The sequence below is a fragment of the Cyrtonyx montezumae genome, unplaced genomic scaffold, assembly GCF_038088225.1.
Source record: "Cyrtonyx montezumae isolate F1298 unplaced genomic scaffold, pur_monq_1.0 scaffold_12, whole genome shotgun sequence".
Lineage (NCBI taxonomy): Eukaryota > Metazoa > Chordata > Aves > Galliformes > Odontophoridae > Cyrtonyx > Cyrtonyx montezumae.
This window is the reverse complement of record NW_027071848.1, coordinates 10444176-10466175: the sequence shown is the minus strand read 5'-3', so window position 1 is coordinate 10466175 and position 22000 is coordinate 10444176. Positions and strand designations below refer to the sequence as shown.

General features: G+C 36.4%; 1 protein-coding gene across 3 annotated transcripts in view; it reads right to left on the bottom strand.

Annotated features, from left to right (window-relative positions):
* The window catches only part of ARHGAP42 (Rho GTPase activating protein 42), a 149884-nt gene that overhangs the window by 40203 nt on the left and 87681 nt on the right, over positions 1–22000 (bottom strand). For 2 of the 3 annotated variants that reach the window (XM_065730015.1, XM_065730016.1), the window contains exons 5-6: positions 8554–8655; positions 4403–4513 (exon numbers count right to left, since the gene is read on the bottom strand). In XM_065730015.1, the coding sequence (XP_065586087.1) occupies positions 4403–4513; positions 8554–8655 (213 nt within the window). The remainder of the gene's footprint in view (positions 1–4402; positions 4514–8553; positions 8656–22000) is intronic. The other variant, XM_065730017.1, reaches the window with a different exon arrangement.

Below are 22000 nucleotides of genomic sequence, written 5' to 3'. Positions count from 1 at the left end.
CTGTTGAAATAACTGATACTGAAAATGGTATTTGCTTCTACAGATGTATGTGGAAGGACAGGGGAACAAAAAGCACCCAGTGGGCCTGTGCTTTGAGGCATTATCCTAACCACTTCCATCAGTACAGGCATCGGCATAGCATTGCATGGAGGAGATCTAAAAGCCAAGCACTTCTGCCCCAGGTTTATGGTCACAGTGGGGTTTTCTTCTGCTGATGTTACAAGAGGCACTGTTGCTAAGTCCAAACTTATAATTTTAAAGGTATTTATTTTAAATGATGGGGAAAAAAAAATCAGCTCGTTCTTATTTTTGTCTCCACTGTGTTTCAAGGTGGTCTTCACATGTTAAGAGGTGACTTGTAACACCAACCATCACATGGAATGTTCACATCATCAGTTTGAAAGGCAACACATACCTTACAGTTACCTCATTCTGAGTACCTAATCAGTCACGTAAACAAAAAGCAAGGCCTGAGCTCAGTAACACAACGCTACTCACCACTCGAGGGCTGCCAGGATTTCAACACAGAACCTGAAACAAAATCCAGCTACTTCTTCAGACTTTATTTATTTTTACGTAGAGCTGGTGACCTCGAGACTGCCTGGTCATTTCATTCTCACAGGAAGGAGACTGTGCTTAGGTTTCGGATAGGAGAGGAATTTAACCTTTGGCCTGCAGCACATCAGCCAGAAGTCCCTGTCTCCTCAGTTTCATTTTATTTATAAATAGATCGTTCCATAAGGTATTTCTCTATCAGATTAAAATGAATATTGTTAATAATGTAGAAAATCCAAGAAAGGTGAAATTGAGTTTAACACCATCTCTTCAGATTAAAAGTGAAGTTTCATGGAAATGCATGCAATTATAGGAAGTGGCTCTTTTACTTTAAACAAACACTTCTGTGTTTTTGTGACAGCTAATGGACCACCCCTAATTTCTGATTACTTACTGCTTACGAATCCTGTGCCCTGATTCCTCCAGGCCAGTGAGGTCTTGCCATTATCACAGGACAGAGCAGAGCTCTGAGCAGGAGGGTCTTTCTTAATGAGTGCAGCATTCTCCTGAAACTGCACCATTTCTGACAAGCTGCTTTGGACCCAAACAAGCAAAGCTAAGAGCAGAGACTGCTATCAATTTTTTACTTTTTAACTTGCTGCAAGGTAAGCTTTAATACTGATTTAGTTTTGAAATAGAAAAAAATATAAATTCATGATCTGTATGAGAAGCTTATTATTTTTCCTTGGAATGTCCAAAATCTAGGAGAATTACAAAGTTGTAGCCACCTCTTCATAGAATCACACAATGGCTTGAGTTGTAAGGGACTTTAAAGATCATACACTTCCCATCCTCTGATGTGGGGATGAGGCTGCACAGGGCCCCATCCAACCTGGCCTTGAACACCTCCAGAGATGTGGTACCCACTGCTTCTACAGGCAGCCTATGCCGGTCCATCACTGCTCTCCAAGTAAATAATTTCCACTTATTACCTAATCTAAACCTCCTCTCTTTTAGTTTTAAACCACTTCTCCTTGTCCTATAACTGTTTACCCATGTAAAAATCAGTGAAACACTAACACCTTGTGCCTCACAGTCCCTCCCCACTGCCCTCTCCTACTCTGCTACCCAAAATATCTTAATCTTTTGGTACGGACAAATTGAAGAAGTTGGTGTGATCACCAGCAGATAATTTCAAGTTCTATTCTCATATCATGAACTTATCCCTCTTCCACAGGCATCCTACCTTAAAGCCTCTTGTCACATCACTATTACTTGGGAGAAGAGGCCGACCCCCAGCTTGCCACAACCTCCTTTCAGGTAGTATTAGAGAGTAATAAGGTCTCCCCGATCCTCCACCAAACAAAACAGTCTCACTTCCCTCCACAGCTTCCCACAGCATTTGTGCTCCAGACCCCTCACTGCTTCGTTGCCCTTCTCTGAACATTCTCCAGAGCCTTGATGTCCTTCTTGTAGTGAGAGACCCAAAACTGAACACAGTACTTGAGGTGTGGACTCAACAGAGCTGAGTACAGAGGGATGATATCTCCCTGCTCCTACTGGCTACACTGCTTCTGACACAAGCCAGGATCATAGAATCATAGAATCATAGGGGTTGAAGGGACCTCAAGAGATCATTGAATCCAACCCCTCTGCCAAAGCAGGTTCCCTACACCAGGTGCCACCAGTCCTCTTAGGCACCTGGAAACACTGCAAGCTCACGTCCAAAGGATTGTCATCTAACACTCCCAGATCCTTGTCATTGCATCAAAACGTTCCACAGCCAGCAGAGCTCATGAGGAGGAATACATGTACACACCACTATGCTTTTTCTATCATTTGAACATCTTTAGAGCACAGAAAGGAAAATGAGCAACAGAGTAATTTTTTTTATACCTGATTTTGAACATCTGGCTTATCTACTTGCATCTAGAAGCAAATGCTCATACTTCATATATCACTTACATAAATTAGGCATTTTAGAAAGACTATTTTAAAGCCTTTTTTTTTTCCTTTCTCCCATTATACTTCACTTGGCATAGTTTCCCTTATGAGTTTTAGTAAAAGCTTTTATTCCAAGATGTTGTACGAAGCATTAAAAAAAAAAACAGAATGAAACAAATGTAATTCTGAAGGTTCAAAATTTTATGAGTGACATTATAACTTAAGCAGTATTTATATTCACTTTGATTACAAAAGAACACAGCTGTAGCCAGAAGATATTTCCTGCAAAGGCAATCAGTACCAGTTAGCACAGTATTTCCCGTAACTTTATCTGGAAAATCCAGTAATGGACTGTATGCAAAAAACAACCTACTGCACTCAGCAGCCCACTGATCTGACACAGGAGAGCAACTCCAAGCAAATTTTCCTTACTAATACCCAAGTTCACAACATGGAGTCTACCATCAACCTCCCCTGTTTGCCTGCTCAGTATCAGCACTGCTGTACCAATAAATCATTTCTTCATTCTGGTGATTCATAGCTGCTGCTGTGGTGGCTGACAAAGCGTGCAGACAGCTCCTGGTCAAAAGGATAAAGTTCAATATCTCAAGCTATAATGTACATAATTAGATTTATTTTTCCTATCTGTCTAGCACATAGGATGAAAGATGCCCTATTTTAACTACATGCAATTGCACAACAGTGTTTTCTGATGTACAGTTTCTTCTCAATACAGCATTTCCATTACTTTAAAGCAGCATAAAGCCTCCTACACCAGGGTCAGAACTAGGTTAGGATTATTTTTTTTTCCAGGATGTGAAAGTTTTACAGAAGGAGACAGAAAGAGACAGTCTGGATTAATTTGTGACAGGTAGAAAAATGTTCTTATTTAGGAATCCAAGCAAAGTTTTAGTCTCAAAGACTTGGCAGCCGTATGCCATAAGGAAAGGATTTCTGTACATACTGCAAGCTGAAACCAGCTTAATTAGCTCGCATCATGCCAAACATTCAATATACAATACATTCTCATCTCATAGAAAGAAGGCATCTGAGGAGCTCTTCTTGATGACACTGGGTCATCAACATGTCATTAACATGCAGTTCATCCTTTTTCAGTTAAAAGTGCTGCTTCGGTTAGTCACAAGAAAGTTGGAATGAAAAGTTATGCTTGTCATACTCCTTCACAAAAGATGCTCTGCTCAGTATGCATAACAGAAAGGGACATATGACATTGGAAGCTGTCTGTCAATGGCTACAGGTGCAAATTAAGGCAAGTGGCAAGTTAGTCCCAAAAGACATGAACAGTATGATTACTACTAATATGCTACATAGATATGCTAGCACATCACACTGAACATTTTCTGGTCCTGACTGTCCCAGAAGGTATCTCAAGGTTGTGATGTGGTCCAGGAGGAAATCTCAGATGTAAAATCCCAGATCTATATAATGACTGTAAAGCGCAACTTCATCTTCCTTTTTTTTTGGCATGTCAAGGTATGCCTTCTTTTTATGCATGGTAGACTAAAGGCAAATGACTCCATCAACAAGAAATATATGCACTTGTCTTACAGAAGAACTGATTTTTTACTTTATTTCATGTGTAAATTAGAAGAACATACATATATGCTGCCTATAGGGAATATTTAAATCCAGAATCTATGTCAGAATTTCATCCATGAAACCACAATATTGGGAAATATCACATATGTGTTGCACAGGTAAAACATTACATGTCCCATTAAAATGGTCTACACACTCCAAATCACCTGGCATTTCAATTCCCAGTAGATATGATACTCTTACATAAAAATTTAATAACCATGGAGAACGCTGATGCCTGTCTATATGCAAATGAACTGCAATTACAATTTTTAAAAAGGGAGATAAATAACAATTTTATATTAAAATTTCATCATTAAATACATGCATTATGAATTTGGAAAGAATAAAACATAAAACTTACAGGTTCAACAAATTCAAATTTCTTTTTCTCTTGTACTTCTTGAATTTTAAATACATATTCCAATGATGCTTCATAAAAGTTTTGATGTTCTCTGTCAACCTGTGTGTCTGCCTAAAAGACAAAATGAAATATGATGTTAGCTTACTCTCTCATGATTGCTTTAAAACCACACTTTGTTGTTAGTGATCTTCCACATGATTAATTTACAAGCTTGATGGTTTTCATTTTTCCCTGAAAAACAGAATACCCACTTAAAATTGTTAAATGCAAGATACAGAGAAAATAATATTCCTTTTTGTCTCATGTCATGGTGTTTTTTTTTCTTTTCATCTTTCTTTTTGCACTTTTGTATTCTACTTCTGAGAAGAGGTTGGAAGGAAGGAAAGAAAGAAAGGCAGCAGAAGGAACTCTGTCCGTGGCATACTAAGAATTTTGAAGAAGAGGACTGAATAGTAATCAAGAAGGGACAAAATATTAATATTTCTATTGAAATGTCTGAGTATCACATGGACCAAGCCTATATCTATTTCTCAGATTCAAATATCTTCTTAAGGTTTTATTTTCTTAAATAGAGTGTCTTTAACAACGAAATCTTGAAACATTACTTCACAGCCTAGGTCTCATGCTCTGAGAATACAAACATATTTAAATTCTTACCCTCTAATATCAATTATTTTTCACATTTTAATTTGCAAGTGACAGAGCTATATGGGAAAATTTGTAAGAGATGTCTAAATAATACCACTGAAAAAGAATATCCAGGTCCAAAGCAAATACTTCTGCCTAAACTGCTGAATAATTAACTCTTACCAGAAGATAAGAGTTTATCCTCAACTTACAAAAGGCATGAGAAATAAACACAGTAGACAAGTACTGCAATGTGGATAATGCTTGAAGAAGAGATGCAGATTCCTCTTTAATTGCCCTTTACCTTAAAAAATCATTTTCTCAAGCAAACCCCTTTTAGCCTGTTTGTCAGGTTTTGGTACTGGGACAAAAGCAGATTTTAATCAAGTTTCAAACACATGTACATAACTAGTTTAGTTATTTTTTATATATGTCCATGTACTTCTGTAAATTCTCTAGATCATTTCTGGCATTAAAAATAACAAATATGGGAAAATGGAAGAGCTAGGTGTTGTCTTCCCTTGGCAGTGTACATTAACACAATAAACATATCAAAAAAGAGATTTTGTACTTGTAAGCAGGACTTGATCATCAATAGCATCATACATGACTAACACTGTTTATTTAGTTAAAGAAATGCTTCTATCATGATTTGGAGGAACAGATTTCTTAACAATACAGATCCACTCTCCAGTACTTTGAGCACTATTTCAAAGCACATTTGTATAGCCCTTTCAGCTGCTGTTTTCTTCTGTACTGTTTGTTAATAATTCTAATTTCCAAAAAAATATCACCAAGATAATACTGCAGATATCAGCAGAACCAGGTGCTACTACTTTGGGACACAATCCTGAGTCACACAAGTGTAGTTGAGAAGCACTCAAGTCACACAGGTGTAGTTGAGAAGACAGATTTCAGCTTTCACATTTAATTTTAAATAAATAATATAATTTGGTTTCAGCAACGAGCTCTTCAACTCGTGAAAGTATTTAAAGACCCAATTAAGTCCATCTCTATTCTGGACAGCATTTTAGCAGATTGTACCAATACTTATGATAACTCAAGGCTATCAGAAATATTGATGGGTTCCTATATTAAGGCCATATACACTATGACTGCACAGGGACTAAATCATGAGGGCTACAAATATGATGAAGCATCCAGAGGGGAAGACATATGAGGAGCAGCTGAGGACCCTTGTTTGCTCAGCCCAGGCCAGAGCAGGCTGAAGGGAGGCCTCGTGGTGGCTGCAGCTCCTCACAGGAAGTGGAGAGGCAGCACTGAGCTCTTCCCTCTGTGGCAGCAATGAAAAGAGCAATTTGAAGCTGTTTTTTGACGGTAAGGAAAAAAAAACAACAACAAAATATCTACATAAACTGTGTCATCAGTCCTGTAGGCTCTTAAAAAGCCCAGCATATTTTGATTACATGAACAAATGCAAAGCACTCTCTAAAAAGTATGTTCAAATCATCAAATTTCAGGTGCTTAATTAAGGTGCTCTCAATGGCACCTGAATAAGAGATGTAAAATAGCCTAAATCAGCAGGAGAACTGTACCCATCCCTCTACCCACCAATCCACGTAATGTGATGAGGTATCAAGAAATCTGAGCAATTAAAATGAGCAGAGGGCTTAAAGAAAAGTACTTTTGGTGTGATAACACTCAGGGTAAGTCAACAAATATTGTCTTCCAGGCCAGGAAATGGTGCTTGGCATTTTATTTATGATATGGGTAAATCTAAACTCTTTAGTCAACAAGGAGACTCTACAGCTATCTGAGAGGAGGCTGTAGAGAGGTGGGGGTTGGTCTCCTCTTCCATGTAACTAGAGATTGGGTAAGAGGTAACTGTTTTAATTTGTGCCAGGGGAGATTTCAGGTTGGGTATTAGGAAAACTTTCTTCTCTGAAAGAGTGGTAATGCATTGGAACGTGCTGCCCAGGGAAGTAGAGTGACTGTCCCTGGAGGTGTTCAAGAAATATGGAGATGTGACACAGAGGGATGTGGTTAGTGGGCACGGGTTGATAATTGTACTACGTGTCCTTAGTGGTCTTTTTCAACCTTGGTGAATCTACCATTTTTGGTACTGTTTTTCTATGCTGTCTTCTGCATGTGGTAGGTCTGTATTGTTGATTCAACACATTTATATCTGCATGAAATTGAAACAGATAGAAATAACAAGCTGTGTTCTATGAGCTTTACAAGTGGGATATACGGAAAAGCAAAAACCATCAGCCTCTGTATGAAATTTTAAATCCTGAGATGTCACTTAGGGACACAGTGGAAAAATTTACTCTTATTTTCCATTAGTTTACATACTTGAGCCAAATCCATTGTTATTCTACCACAGTTTATTAGATTCAGAGTTGCTACTTTTCACTTTGGTTTCTGTTTTTAGAATGTAATCATTCTCCTGTCTCAAGAGCAAAATATTTTATTTATTTTGAGTAAGGCAGTGCTTAAGTTCACTTTTCTAAATTTTGGTAACAAACTGTATTTTTCTCTGGTGCCGTTTATACTCTAACAGCTGTTTCTTCACTAATACACAGAATACTTAGGAAAAGTGAAAGCTATATATACAGATCTTTGATATACGAGTGGAACAATTAACCAATCCCGTATAAATAGTGTCCAATGTAAGCTGATGATTACATACAGAGCTATGGTAATTCAGAATTGTAAACTTTATTAGGAATTTTTAATCACTGAACTTCATTTCATTCAAATTACAGAATAACTGTTAAACATGAAAAAAAACCCTATATTTTGTGACTGCATGACAGTCACATGTTCTGTGAAAACTCCACCAGCAGAATTATTCCCAGGATGAAGAGTCACTGTGATATTGGTCAGCTGATAAAACATTAACTACTCTTGGGGAAAAAAATCAGAGAGATCAAATTGGAATTTTTAGTGCAGTCTGCCTCCTCCTACTAAACCAGAAGCATTCACATCTTTCTTTCTTTCTTTTAAAGATAAGAATTAGGCATACTGACTCTTGAAAGCAGAAGTTGTGGATACTACTTCAAGACATGCTGCAATCTCAAAATAAGGTGAAAAAAAAGCATAAAAAATCATTAAAATCATTTCAGTTTAAAATTTATGTGAAACAGAATCATAATTGCATTGAGTAATAAACCAAATAAAAAAAAATTCATTATTTGAATTTCAAGTACTCCACATATATTTTATAAAATAAAAGTCACATTTTGATGGTAGTAATATAAATCATATATGTTCTTGCAATCAATAAACATTAGTTTTGCAATTTAAGGTACAGTGAGTTGGAGATGTAGAATATTTCCTTATTAAAACATTTAACTGGTATTAAAATAGAATTAATCTCAGTAAGGAATTTATATTCACACCAAGAATAACTACAAGAAACCATCACATTTTGTATAAATAAAATACAGCATGTCTTGTAATGACCTCTGTGCAGACTGGAAACTGAGTAATGGAAACTGGGTAACAGGATTTTCAAAATCCCTTCCAACTCATCCCATTCTATAATTCTAAGAACTTACATCTTGCAAATGAGATTCTTTCTTCTTTGCTGATAAATTTAAGTGCTTCTCTAGGATGGAGTAATATTTCTCACTTTCCTTATCAAATTTCTTCTTCCCATCCTGAAAAACAAAACACCATCAAGTAAAGCATTTGATTAAGCATAACAGCTTACTCAAATTAAAAGAAAGAATAGATATAAAAATATTATTGATTATAAAACCTTTTTGATCAGTTATGAATTGAGAGTGGACTGATCCAATTAGTAAATGCTGTATCAAGCAGGACTTTTCCAATAAGTAATAAACCTAGACAATAGACTTGCATAGCTTCCCATAATGAGTATACAGAGGGGTATTTTGATTAAGTGCATTTTTCCAAGCTTAATAAATACACCCACCTGTCTCATATTGTCTTTGTGGAATAGGTGGGTGAGTATAGCATATCTGATGATGATAGAGGCCTATAATCTATATTTAAGACTAATATATACTTATTTTTCCACCCACATTCTTAAAATATGTGGATGATGGAAAAGTACATATATGGTTGCAAAACGAAATTGGTCCAAAAGTCTGTTTCCAATAATTTTTTGATATGTCTGAATATTTAAGCTTGTCTCATTTAAAAGAGTTATCCTATCTTTTTCCATTCCTAGTCCTCTTAAGCTTTTCACCATGTACAGACAATCCTCACATTTTCACCATGAGTCTTCTTTAATGCGTGATGATAGAAAAGAGAGCTACTGCTAAAAGTAAATTAAGAAATACGTTATTTTCAGTAATCTTATTTAATTATGTATTTAAAAATTTTACATCTGATATTCGTGGAAGTTTAAGAAGCAGACAGCATTCTCAAAATCTTTTATTTTTTTAAGTACCAAATTTCAGGAAACAGGTAAAGGAACTAAAGCAACCATATGATTACTGCTAATAAAAATATCACAAGATCACAGAATTGTAGGGATTGGAAAGGATCTCCAGAGATCATCAAGTCCAACCCCTCTGCCAAAGCAGCTCCCTAGCCCAGATTGCACAGGTAGGCGTCCAGGTGGGTCTTGAATGTTTCCAGAGAAGGAGACTCCACCACCTCTCCAGGCTGCCTGCTCCAGTGCTCCATCACCCTCACTGTGAAGAAGCTCCCAAGCACAAGTGCAGAACTTCCTATGCTTCAGTTTATGGCCATTTCCCTTACAGCCACACACTGCTGAGAAGAGTCCAGCCTCGTCACTTTGCCTCCCACTCCTTAGATGTTAATAGACGTGGATCAGATCCCCTCTGAGTCTTCTTTTTTCAAGGCTGAACAGACCCAGATCTCTCAGCCTTTCCTCACAAGGGAGGTGTTCCATGCCCTTTATCATCTTTGTGGCCCTCCCTGGACTCTTTCCAGGAGATCCCTTATAATATAATTTTGAATTATTAAAAATGTATATCCTTTAATTGAAAACAACCCTCTGCCAGTGACTTCTACAATCTTAGGTAAGAACTAATGATTCTTTCTGGTGTCTAACAAGTTGAACACATTGAAAAAACAAAGAAAGGTCAATGTGACCGGTCCCACTCACACATGTGCAGAAGTTATTAATCGTGGAAAAACTAATTACTGGACACAACAGTAACATCAGGTCATAATCAGAGCTTAAGCAATTCTTCACCTGACTCCTTTCTCCTTAGAAATTGTTATGATCTAAACAAACAACGAGCTTCCATTTTAGGTTGGCCCTGTTTTTCTTTGACATATTGTGTGAAAGTCAGGTCAGCCAGCAAAATAAGAGATAGAAGAAAAAAACTTAATGTCATGAATAAAATCTTCTCGACTAGCTGTAACAGCATCTGGTTAATTCTAGTAACTGAAGTTCACAGTGGTAAGTATAAAAAAGATCTGCAAGAAAAAACCCGTATATATTTAGAGTTGTTACTTCACCACAGAACTATGTTCAAATATCTTCTACAGAAATCATACAGAAAAGACAGAAGATGACCCAGAAAAAGATTAAATAACACGAAATCTAGTGAAAGCCATGTCTCTAGGTACAACACTGTTCTTAGCTTATTTATGTTTTACTAAATTTTAACACTTTTTCACTTCAAAGACAATGTGTAAGTGGAGAAAGTGAGATCCCTAGAACTCCTACATACCAATAAAAACACATACTTGAATGTACTGAAGTCTCTGCTCATAATCCTTATACAACCTCTCTGACCTGGAAATGTAATGATCTTTTTTGACAAAATATGAAATAAAATATATATTAAAAAATAGACAATTCTAGATAATTCAGATGGTGCGATTAAAAATTATAAAAATACACAAAAAAGAAAAAATAAAAAAAAATTGTATCAAGTTCTGCAGACTCTAAGCATTGTAAATGTCTGCGGCTATTTAACTGTCATCATCATCAGATGGGTCAGATCACTATGACATTTGAGGAAGAATTTTTTCTCTGAAAGAGTGGTCAGGCACTGGAATGGCCTGCCTAGGGAGGTGGTTGAGGCACCATCCCTAGCGCTGTTCAAGAAGCGTTTAGATGAGGTGCTAAGGGATTTGATTTAGTAGTTGGGTAGGGATAGTGATAGGAGGATGGTTGGACTAGATGATCTTGTAGGTCCTTTCCAACCTAATGTACCTATGAACCTATGGACTTAAATCAGCACAAATATACATATATCTCTAAGTGCCTCAAATTTCCAACAATATTATTAGGGAAACCCTTAACCAGTCAGCTTCTAACATAGGAGGAAGTCCCACTAACATCCAGAACTCCTTGACATCCTTGACAAAGCCAAGTTGTATACTGCTGGATCCAGATTTACTTCTTTAAAAAAGAAAAAAAAACAACTTTCTCCTTCCACTACCACTATAATTTCATTGGGAAATTGATTAAACAATCTCCAAAAAGTGAAAATTATCTTCTTTGAAATAAATTTTGCTCAATTATAAACATTTCAGTTAGAATTTTAACTCAAGAGATGTTCTTCAATCATTCTTACTCTATAGATGTGAAAGGACTGGATGTAAATTGACAATCAGGTGATTCAATTGAATCGTGTTTGTTTTTCCTGTTCAGAAAGATTTTGATCCCCTGCTGTAAGTAATATAGACATGCAACTAATCAATGGCATTATTCCCACAGATTTTAAACAGTATGTTTTTGGATGTGAAGCAGAAAGATATACTATATTTTGACTTCACTTTTCCCATAGGAATGTCAAGATTCTTCTTTTAATGGACTGTTTGCCATTATTCTGTGTCCAGTATTTTGTGCCAAAACTTTTATATTTACCACCAAAATTGTTATATAAATTATCCCTCTTCATTTTTATAAAGTTGCTGACAACATTCCCTTTTCTTTCAATTTACTCTAGTTGCAATGACTTTTGGTGCTAGCATATCTTGGCTAATCTTAGACTTTTTCCTAGATAAAGTATTTTTACTCTTTGTCCCAGAATTCATACTTAGTTTTAGCATGAGAATCTTCACAATGTAAAGAAACCCTGCACATTCTGTTCTGACTCATTTTCAATACCAGTATCCTTGTGTAACCATTCAGTAAGCATGTTTTGTATAAGATGATTTTAAAAAAGAAGAAAAAAAGAAGAAAAAAAAAGAAATAAAATGAGAACCTCACAAAGAAATCATTTGGAGAAAAAAAATTCAGTGAGAATCTCTTAACTAGAAAACAAGCAAACATTATGAAACTCATATGTGACATTTATTTTGTTTTCCTTCCCACAATTGGTACATACTTCTCATCGTCTCAAACTGAGATGCAGAAACTGCAGGAAATGGCGCAGTAGTGCCATGAGTAGACAAAACTGATAGATTTGCTGATGAAAGAAACTGAAGGCAATCGTGAGCTCAGCTGAGTTCAGTAAAGCCATGTTCCTTTCCCTTTTTGACAAAACCCACAAAAAGGGCAATAATATGGAACACTGGAGACGGCTTGCTGCTTGGATCTTAGACTTCGATCTGGTTTATCATTACCTTACAAACAGAAATTTGAAGTGTCATTCTGGTATTTTGTTTGGAGTTGGGGATTTTGGGGATCATCTCTTATTAGTAAACAAGACGAAGAAAAGAACTGCAGAGTGCAAAATGAAGTAAACTGAATCTTGAAAAGACTGATAGGAGTTTAGATCATGTGGATTTCATGGGAGATGTGAGGTTGTGGTCTTAAGTGTATGAGAAGAAAATTATATTATCTTAATTCCTGTCCCTTTAGGTCTTTCTGAGAAATCTCATGGACGATGGAGGTTGTATGGTGTTTTTCTTTTTTAAATAAAATGGTAATTCTCATAGGTACCTAAGAACACAAACTGAATTTGAATAGATGTCCAGGTGGTAGGATTTCTTTTTGATAGACATTTTGGTTGGTAGTGTGAATACTCACATGGCCAAGAAAAGGAACAATAAAATGAGCACTCAAAAATTTTTCCCTTCTGCTCTTCACAACTGGAATTAGAGTGCAGAGCTTCTCCAAGATTTTGAGAAAGCTATGAAGTTCAGGGACATCTATTTATGTATTGCTAGCAGATAGTATGAAGTGAAACAAAGCCATATTATAAAGAAGCAATTTCTGTTTAATATGAAATAGGGTTAACACAGACATAATTCTTGACTTACATTACTCATAACTGCTAGTGAAAAATCTTTCAAACTGAAGCCAGTTTCATCATGTAAAAAATTAAATTACCTAGAAGCTATAAATCTTCAGAGCAAGTCTTTACTAAAATACCAACCATATGCAAACTATGAAAATGCAGAAAGCAATATGGTGTGTAAGACACAAATAATTATAATAAAAAGAATATACTGCCACTATGAAAAAAATAAGGCAATAAACAGGAAATACAGGAGTGTTCAGCAGCACTAAAGCTACAAAGACAGATATTAAAAACTGGCAGTTAAAAAAATAACCTCATTTCATTTCAGGTATGAGATGTATAGAACTAGCAACGTATATTAAAATGCCCTAAACTAATCTAAGCTTAGGATGAAACTCAAAGCTGTTTAAAATACTTAATAACCCTGCAAGAGATAATTAATTTTCAGGTTCATAAAGTTCTCAAGAAAATTTCCCTTTTGTGACGTCTTCTGTAACAACAGATCCAATTATCAGGTAATTTTCAAAGCTTTTTCTGGAAGTGGAGAATCATACAGCCATTCCACAATACCCTTTTTAATTACATCAGATGTGTGTATACAGACTGTTCTTACTGGTGAAACTATAAGATGAAGAAAGGCAAAAAATTTTACTAGTTTGATGAAATTTAGAATTCTTTTCAAACTATGAAGCAGCTACAATTAAGTGAACAAATAAAAGCATTTGCCCTTCTGTTTGTAAGAAGCTATTTGTTTCTCTCCAAAAAGATGTCTCTCAAAATGGAAAAACAATATTCAAAGTTCCCAGAACTGCTGTGAGAAAGGCATACAAACCTGCCAATGCTGGCAGGTTGCAAAGCAGGACACGTTAGATTCCCTATTATTAAGCTGCAGATTTGCTGTGAATTTACTTGGCATTTGTCTATTCCAGGAGTAGTTGCTAGATGTCTGGGAATCTGTTAAATTCCTGCCCAAACAGCAGGACTGGTAAGACTACACACGTAATCCGTTTTTTTTTTTTTTTACTGTCTGCTAAATACAAAGTATTTTGGTGGAGTAACATGCTCAGTTTATTATTCAGTACGCTACTGAATACTGCTACAAAGACTTCTAGAACAGCAGAAAGTGATTTTTAAGACTCAAGCAGTTCTAGAAGACTTTTCTGAAGCTGAAAATGCTTTATTATAATAGCAAGAGGGTCTCCCATTCCTAGCCAAAAGCTAGCGACCTTTAGTGATTTTAGTTACCTAACCTGTTCAGGAATTCAGAAAAAAGCTTGAATTAACTCTGTACAGTTTATCAAAAATTGTATGGTATAAGTTGTTTATGTTATAAGCCATACAGATATTTTAAAATATATCAATACACCTATATATTAGAAATTACATCAAATGATACAACTTACATGATAAAAAGTAAGGAACCAGCTCAGGTCTGGGGCATATGAATCTTCAAAAATAAAAAAGCAATCAGCAATAAGACATGTTGAGATTTGGAATATTTAAAATGGAAACTATTCAAAGAAATCTGTTACCATTAATGCTTACAAAATCAGATTTGAGAGGAGAGCTCTGCCCAAGTAGAAAGCGGTAGCATTTTCTTTCTCATCACCTATTTCAGATTTGAAAATACAGAGCTTCCTGCAGCCATTAAAAGGATACACTGTCTTTTATTGTTTCCTCTTCATGTGCATATACACAAAATTCAGCTCAGCTCAGATGAGCTGACTGGATCAAAGTGCCACAGGTGTTTGCAGGGACAGAGGAAAAGAACAAATTTACAATGGACAATACTTAAGTGAACTGGTTTCAATCCCAAGGAACAGGCAACTTCAATTTTGTCCTGATTTTACACATTAGCACAGGCCTAAGTAAAGTGAAACCTCTCAGCTTCACCAAGGTGTAGACAGCTACATATCTGTTCTTCAATTTCAGTCATCATACAGTCCTATCATACAGTGCTGTGTCAAGTTAAAGTTCTTCCTGCCTTACTTGACATGTTAGATTACCCTACAAATAAAGTGTTTTTCAGCAGTGTCTTGATTGTCTTCTATCTAGAAAGTGTACAAAGAGACCATTTCACCCTCAAAAAGACTGCAAAGACTGTAATGTTATACAGATAAATTGATTCAGAAAGACTATTTTTCAATGTCATGTATTGTTTTATTTTAAAAGCAGAAGATAAAAATATCTTTTTCTAAAGAAGTCATTTCTGTTTTTAAATACTCTTTAGGGATCTCTAGTGTTTGTGTCAAGTGATCTGGCAACAACCCTGACCTCCAGGCAGCAGCACACATTCAAACCTGCTTGCATTCCCATGACACTTGCCACGTCATCGGAATGTGACCACAGCTCTTATCTGAAGAAAACTAGAGGTGTGTTATGAGAAAATTATGGGAAAAGCAAAAAAAAAAATAAAATATAAATAAATAAAGGAAACAGACTGGGGTTAATGTCAGAAGTGATTTTGTTTTGTTTTAAAAGCAGCTATTTTGAGTCTCTCTTGCAACACTGATAAAGGAATACAAACTCTCACTTTGGGGGGAAAAGCCATCCCTCCCGAGCGCCAAAGTTAAATTCAGCCAGCATGCTCAGCTTATTTTGCAGGGAGGGACAATCTCTTCACCACAGCATCCATCTGGAGTGACCCTTTCTTGGCCAGCTTGACAGGCACAAATTGTTCTGTAGTGGTTATCAATGATCTGCACTGTGGGATTGAGTGCATCATCAGCAAGTTTGCTGATGACACTAAGCTGAGAAGTACAGCTGACACAATTGAAAGAATGGATACCACCCAAGGGGACCTGAACAAGTTGAAAAAGAGGGGCCACATGCTCAACAAGGCTAAGCTCAAGGTGTTGCCTCCAGGTTAGAGCAAACCCAGATATGTGTAGAAACTGGGAAAAGCACTCATTGAGGTACACCCTACAGAAATAGACTCGTGGGCTCTGGTGAATGAAAAGCTGGGCATGAGCCAGCAGTGTAAGCTTGTGGCCCAGAAGTCCAAGTTGTGGATGCTCCATCTCTGCAGCTGTTCAAGGCCTGATCTAATGGATGGCAACCCTGTCCATTTCAGAGGACTGGAATTAGGTGATCCTCAGAACCCGTCATTCCATGACTGTGATTCAAATAACAAATCTGGTTCATCTGGCAGAAAGATTTGTTGGACCTCCCATATCTATTCAAGAGGCATTAAAATCTCAAATAATGATGCCTACTTTTCTAGCTGCTATCACCACTAAACTTTGGAGTGGATCTATTTTTATATTCATTGTGCAAAACCCGGAATTGCTACAAATGGTAAAAGAATGCATGTTTGTAAATGCCCAGAGCCCTGTAGATCCTGCTCCACAGAGAGAACAAAATTCTGGATAAAAAATAACAACACAGAAACATGCATTATGGAGGCAAATGCGTGGCAAAACAGCCAAGTGTGTCAATAAAATGAGTTTCCATTTAGAACGTGAAACACTATTCTATCATATGTGTGGAGTAATGACCCATAGACTTAACTTCATCTGAGTAATGCCCAAACATAACAGAGTATTTTTATGCTATTATCTTAAAAAATCCACAGAAAAAAAATAAAAAAAAAGGAAGTGGAGAAAGATATTGTCATTTTGCCTAAGATTGCTGAAAAAACAAACAAACAAACAAACAAACAAACAAAAAACAACCCACAGCTTATAACAGAATGTAAGTAACAGATTGAGTCCTGTCCTACTCCAGGTGATGGGCAAAAGGACACGGGCAAGTGGACGCTTCCTGTATTTCCCTTAAATTTTACTCAAGACTCTTGAGGCTTCTCATTCAAAATATAACCTTGAGACCTGTTTTTCTTCCTTAACCTTCAGAGGTGTAGGATGTCATCCTTCCCTAATGCGCCCACTTCCCACCTAGGAGCGGGGGAAGAAAGGACATACAGATGAGCCTAGCCAAGATATCCTACTGAGACTGAGGAAATTTTATTTTATTTTTTAATTGAAAACATTTGCTAAATCTTTCCTGCATCTAAGCACAGATTAAGAGGTTTGGTTCCCCTGTGAACTGGAAATTAAGTCTGGAGGCAGTAATAGATGCCTTTGCTTGTACTTTTAATCACTGCACAGGAGGAGTGCAGCAGAATTCCCAGCAGCTGTGTGGGATCAGGATGAAACCTCCCTGAATCCTTCAGTATGACACCAATTATTGTGATCTGATTTAAATTAGCAAGGAAAAAGCCTTAATTTAATTAGAAAACTTGCATATTAGCTTACGCGTTTGTGTTCTCTTGCTATTTTTCAAAAGAAGGGCTGGTGCAGGCTACCTAGCTTTACATCTTTTTCATGAAATCATAAACAGGATCACAGAATGATTTAGGTTGGAAAAGATTTACAAGATCATCAAGTCCAGCCATCAACTTGAACTACCAAGTCATATCACAAAACCATGTACCTTTCTGCCATGTCCATGCAACTGCTAAACACCTCCAGGGAGGGGGACTCTACTACTTTTCTAAGCATCCAATTCCAATGCTTGACCACCCTTTCTGTGAAGAAATTCTTCCTGATATCCAATCTAAACTTCCCCTGTGGCAACTTGAAGTCATTTCCTTGCATTCTATCACTTTTCATCTGAAAAAAGAGACCAACCACTTTTTCTCTACAATCTCCTTTCAGGTAGTTGTAGAGAGCAATGAGATCTCCACTCAGCCTTCTCTTCTCTAAGCTAAACAGCCTCTAGTTACTCAACTATTCTTCATAACTCTTGTTTTTTTAGTTTTGTTTTACTAACCACACATTTTTAAAACCAGTTATCCTTTTTGCCAGCTAAAATACACTACGTACTTAAGTTCACAAATTAGTAGATTTATTTTGAGTTTTAATTTGTAAATGTTATGGCAGAATATTGAAAATTAAATCATCCCTCTATAGCAAACAGAAAACGTAATCTTCCTAAACTTAAGTCTGTTTGATTCTCATTGCAAATCAGATTTTACTTAAAGTGAAAAAAAAAAGGTACACCTTCAGAAATTGTTTTTAGTCAACCAGTCATAGTAATTTTTAAGAGAAAGAATGCAATTAGCAGAATTTATTAAGACAATTTTTGCATGTTATAACCACTTAAGCTGATTTTCTGCTGATTTCTTCTTCCACCTTGTTCTCTAATCTGGTAGTTCTCCTTTTTATTTTGCCAATACCCACGACTTAAACCAATCCCAAGCACGAATGGATTTGGTACCTGGCCATTACTGAAAGTAAAACAAAAACCCTATCTCAAGTTTTCCCTTGGGATCTTCTAATTATTAACTTCTTTCTCACCAGACAATGTCCTTCACAAACAAGAAGCACTGCTCTTCCTCAATTAGCCAGTTTCTTTCATGTATCATGTTTCTTATACTAATCTCTAACTAAGCTAAATTGGCTCAGGCAGCGTGCTTTAAATGCCCTGATGAAACAGAGAGAGGTTTAATCCACTCCATTTCCTTGCCTGCAGAATCAGTTATTTTATCAAAAAGGATATCATATAACTCTGGCACAATCCATTTTTGGAAATCTGTGCTGCATTTCAACTCAAAACATTCGGACATCAGTTTTCCTGGCCTGGGCTTTGTTCCTGCTTGCTCCCTGGTCTCCTTTCCTCTCCAGTTCCAGCTGACAGTAAAATGCTCCAAAACCAAGGGACACAGGGACCAGACCGTGAGCAACAGATGCAGCTTGTAATGAAACACATTCTGCCTTACCCACTGGAGCAAGGTCATTTGTTTTTCCCCACAAAAGGAATGTTGGGATTTCCAACAATTGCTATTATTTGATTAGGTATCAAGGAAACCAGTTCACTAAATGGGCATTCTGGTATATCTCATAGATCTTGGATAACTATCTAGAACCCTGCTTTCAGAGCTCTCTGACAAACTTAAAAAAAAATATATATATTATTTGTTTGTTTTGCTATGCTCCTCAGGTTCGAGCCCCTAAATGTAACAAGCAGAGGCTGCACAACTACATAAGCTACATGAGCAGAGAGGCAAACATAGATGCAGGAAAATTAATTCAGCAATGAACATGGCCTTGTTTCCCAAGTAGAAAGGAATTCACAGCTTTGAATGAATGAATGAATGAAAGTAAATAATAATAAAAAAAAATAACCCTTCAGGCCAAAATAAATATCTTTATGAAACAAACAGATGGAACTGTAAGGAAGAAACAAAATGCTTCTTTTAAGTCTTCAAAACAAAATTGCTTCTGTTTCCTTTGATCTGATTTAAGTTACTCTAAAGGTCAACAAACATCGGAAGAAATATTGCTAAATACTGTACTGGATGAACAAAAAGAGCCATGAAAGCTTGGCTTTATTGCACACAGCCCATTGCACTATGATCTCACCACCGTTACCAGCTGGGGACTTGCAGACCACATTTACCAAAAAAGGCCAAGTTCTTCATGCTTGAAATCTTTTCCCAGTTAGCTCACCGGGCTTTTGCTAGGATTTGTACAATAATTGCAGAGGTCACTTTTTTTTTCATGCTCAGATGGAGTAAATCAACATGCTATCCAATGCAGAACCGCGTTTGTGTAGTCTCTGGAGACAACTCAGCTTTACTTAAACTGAGTGTGTACAGAAAAGGAAGAACTGAAATACGTGCAATGAAAACAGAGCAGTGAGTAGTATAAATCAAGAAGAGCAAGTAATGCAGATTTGTATATTGTTAGATTGATTACAAATACTAATGGGAAGTATTAATGGGAAGTGTTTCTCAAATTTGCTGCATACCTTCAGCTTTTTGATGTGCCTATGAATAATTGGCCTTTAATGTTATTCTTGTGGCATTCTACTACACTTGAACTTTGCACTCTAAGTTTATGCTGTCCTTGTATTTGAAATATAGCTTTGTAATGTCAACAAAATATATTTTATCCTTCATATTCTCTTTGATTTCTGCAATCTGCCTAAACTTCATGTAGTTTTCAAAAAGAATATCGTATTTCCATTCTTCATATTAAACGTGACATTTACGGCAACAAAATCTTTCAAAGCTATTTTTTATCATAATAACATGGTGAACATCTTAGTGAAAGACATCATTATTTAATTTATTTTGTGTGTATGTGTGTGCATGTGTATGGTGGGGCAGCAAGGGAGGACTACTTGTTTTTCCCTCCAGCTGAGCATCCCACGGTATCTTAGAAAGAGAGAAGCTGAGAAAGACTTCTTCTAAAGCATTCTCTCCGCTCACATTTCCATTACCAAAACCTGAAAGTGATAACTAACATCATTTCCTATTACATATTTTAGTGAGATAGCTAATAACTCTTTGCCTTAAAAGAAGTTTCTAAACACAGCTTAACAAAGTACAGAAATGCATAATTTCACTGCTGATATGATTTCACAATGTAAGGCTGATCACAAAGACCAACTGCTTGCATTTCTAACTGCTGAAATTGTCATTCCAAAGTTATATAGAATTAATGCTATTGATCTGTGCTAAATCTCTATAATGACAGTCCGTGAGATGGTACAATGCAAATTACTTGTAAATTCAGTACTCAAGAAAGATCTACTGGTAGGGTTTTTTGAGGGTGAGAGGTGGCAGAGAAATAGAAGTATATTTGTGTTTCACTGTACAATTCTACACTGCTTTAAGTTAATAATGGAGAAAAGGAAGCTCAAATTATAGAGCAGAAAGTAATACTTGTTTAGAGAAGATGCAATTACAGAAGATCTCAAATAAAAAATGACATTCTTTGTGTCCTGTGAAGCTTGCTGCTGAAATCCAAATAACAAGAACACGTTCAAGTTTCTTGTTTGATATCAATTCACATCACCCCAGAGGAGATCTAAGAGTTGAGTCTCTGCACAAGTCTTCATAACTGCAGATAAATAAATAGCAGCATAAACTCGTCCTGTGCCTACATGAGTTCATAAATTCTCAAGGCTTTAATCAAGCGAACAGCAACAGAGGTAAGTACTCTGGTCATGTTTTCTATTTCACTAAAAATGAGTTTCAAAAAAAACCCAAAACAAACAAACAAACAAAAAAAACCAAATATCTTCTATATTCCAAACTGGTCTTGTTATTTCTTGATTGTGTGTTTGTATTTCTTAATTACAAGAAAAACAGCATTAAATGAAATTGATCACCCATTTCTTTGTTTTGAATTTGTTTCTGTAGGTAAAAATCACTTTGGTGGGATATGTATGAAACTGCTTGAGATACGAAACTGACGAGGGATAATGACTTCAAGTTGTGCCAGGAGAGGTTCAGATTGGATATTAGCAAAAATTTCTTCTCTGAACGACTGGTAATGCATTGGAACAGGCTGCCGTGGGAGACGGTGGAGTCATCATCCCTGGAAGAATTCAAGAAACGTAGAGATATAGAGCTGAGGGGTACGATTTATGAAGCATGATGGTGATGGATGGTTGGACTACATGATCTTAGTTGACTTTTCCAATCTTAATGATTCTATGATTCTCTGTGGGTGGCCTGAATCTCTCATTTTTTAACTTGAAAATTGAGTTCCATGAGCAGTGAAAGCAAATAGTTTATTTGACATTTTATAAAACAATGAGTTTCAGGAGGACTCTATATGGTACTGATGTGTCAAGACAATATCTACAGTGTACAAAGTGCACATAGCATTGCATAATAAAATGCATTACGCATGGGAAGGAGAGTGAGTAGTAGATCAAGGTTCTCCTGTACTCAATCAGTGCACTGTTGTGTGACCACTGATAAATTAAACTGTTTCCCCAAATACTATACAATATGTAAATGTCCATACTTTTATATACATACAGGAGCAGACATACAGAGGAGAATCTAGCCCTTGTAATAAACTGAACAGAGTGGACATGGTGTTCTATAGTGATCTGGAATTAATGT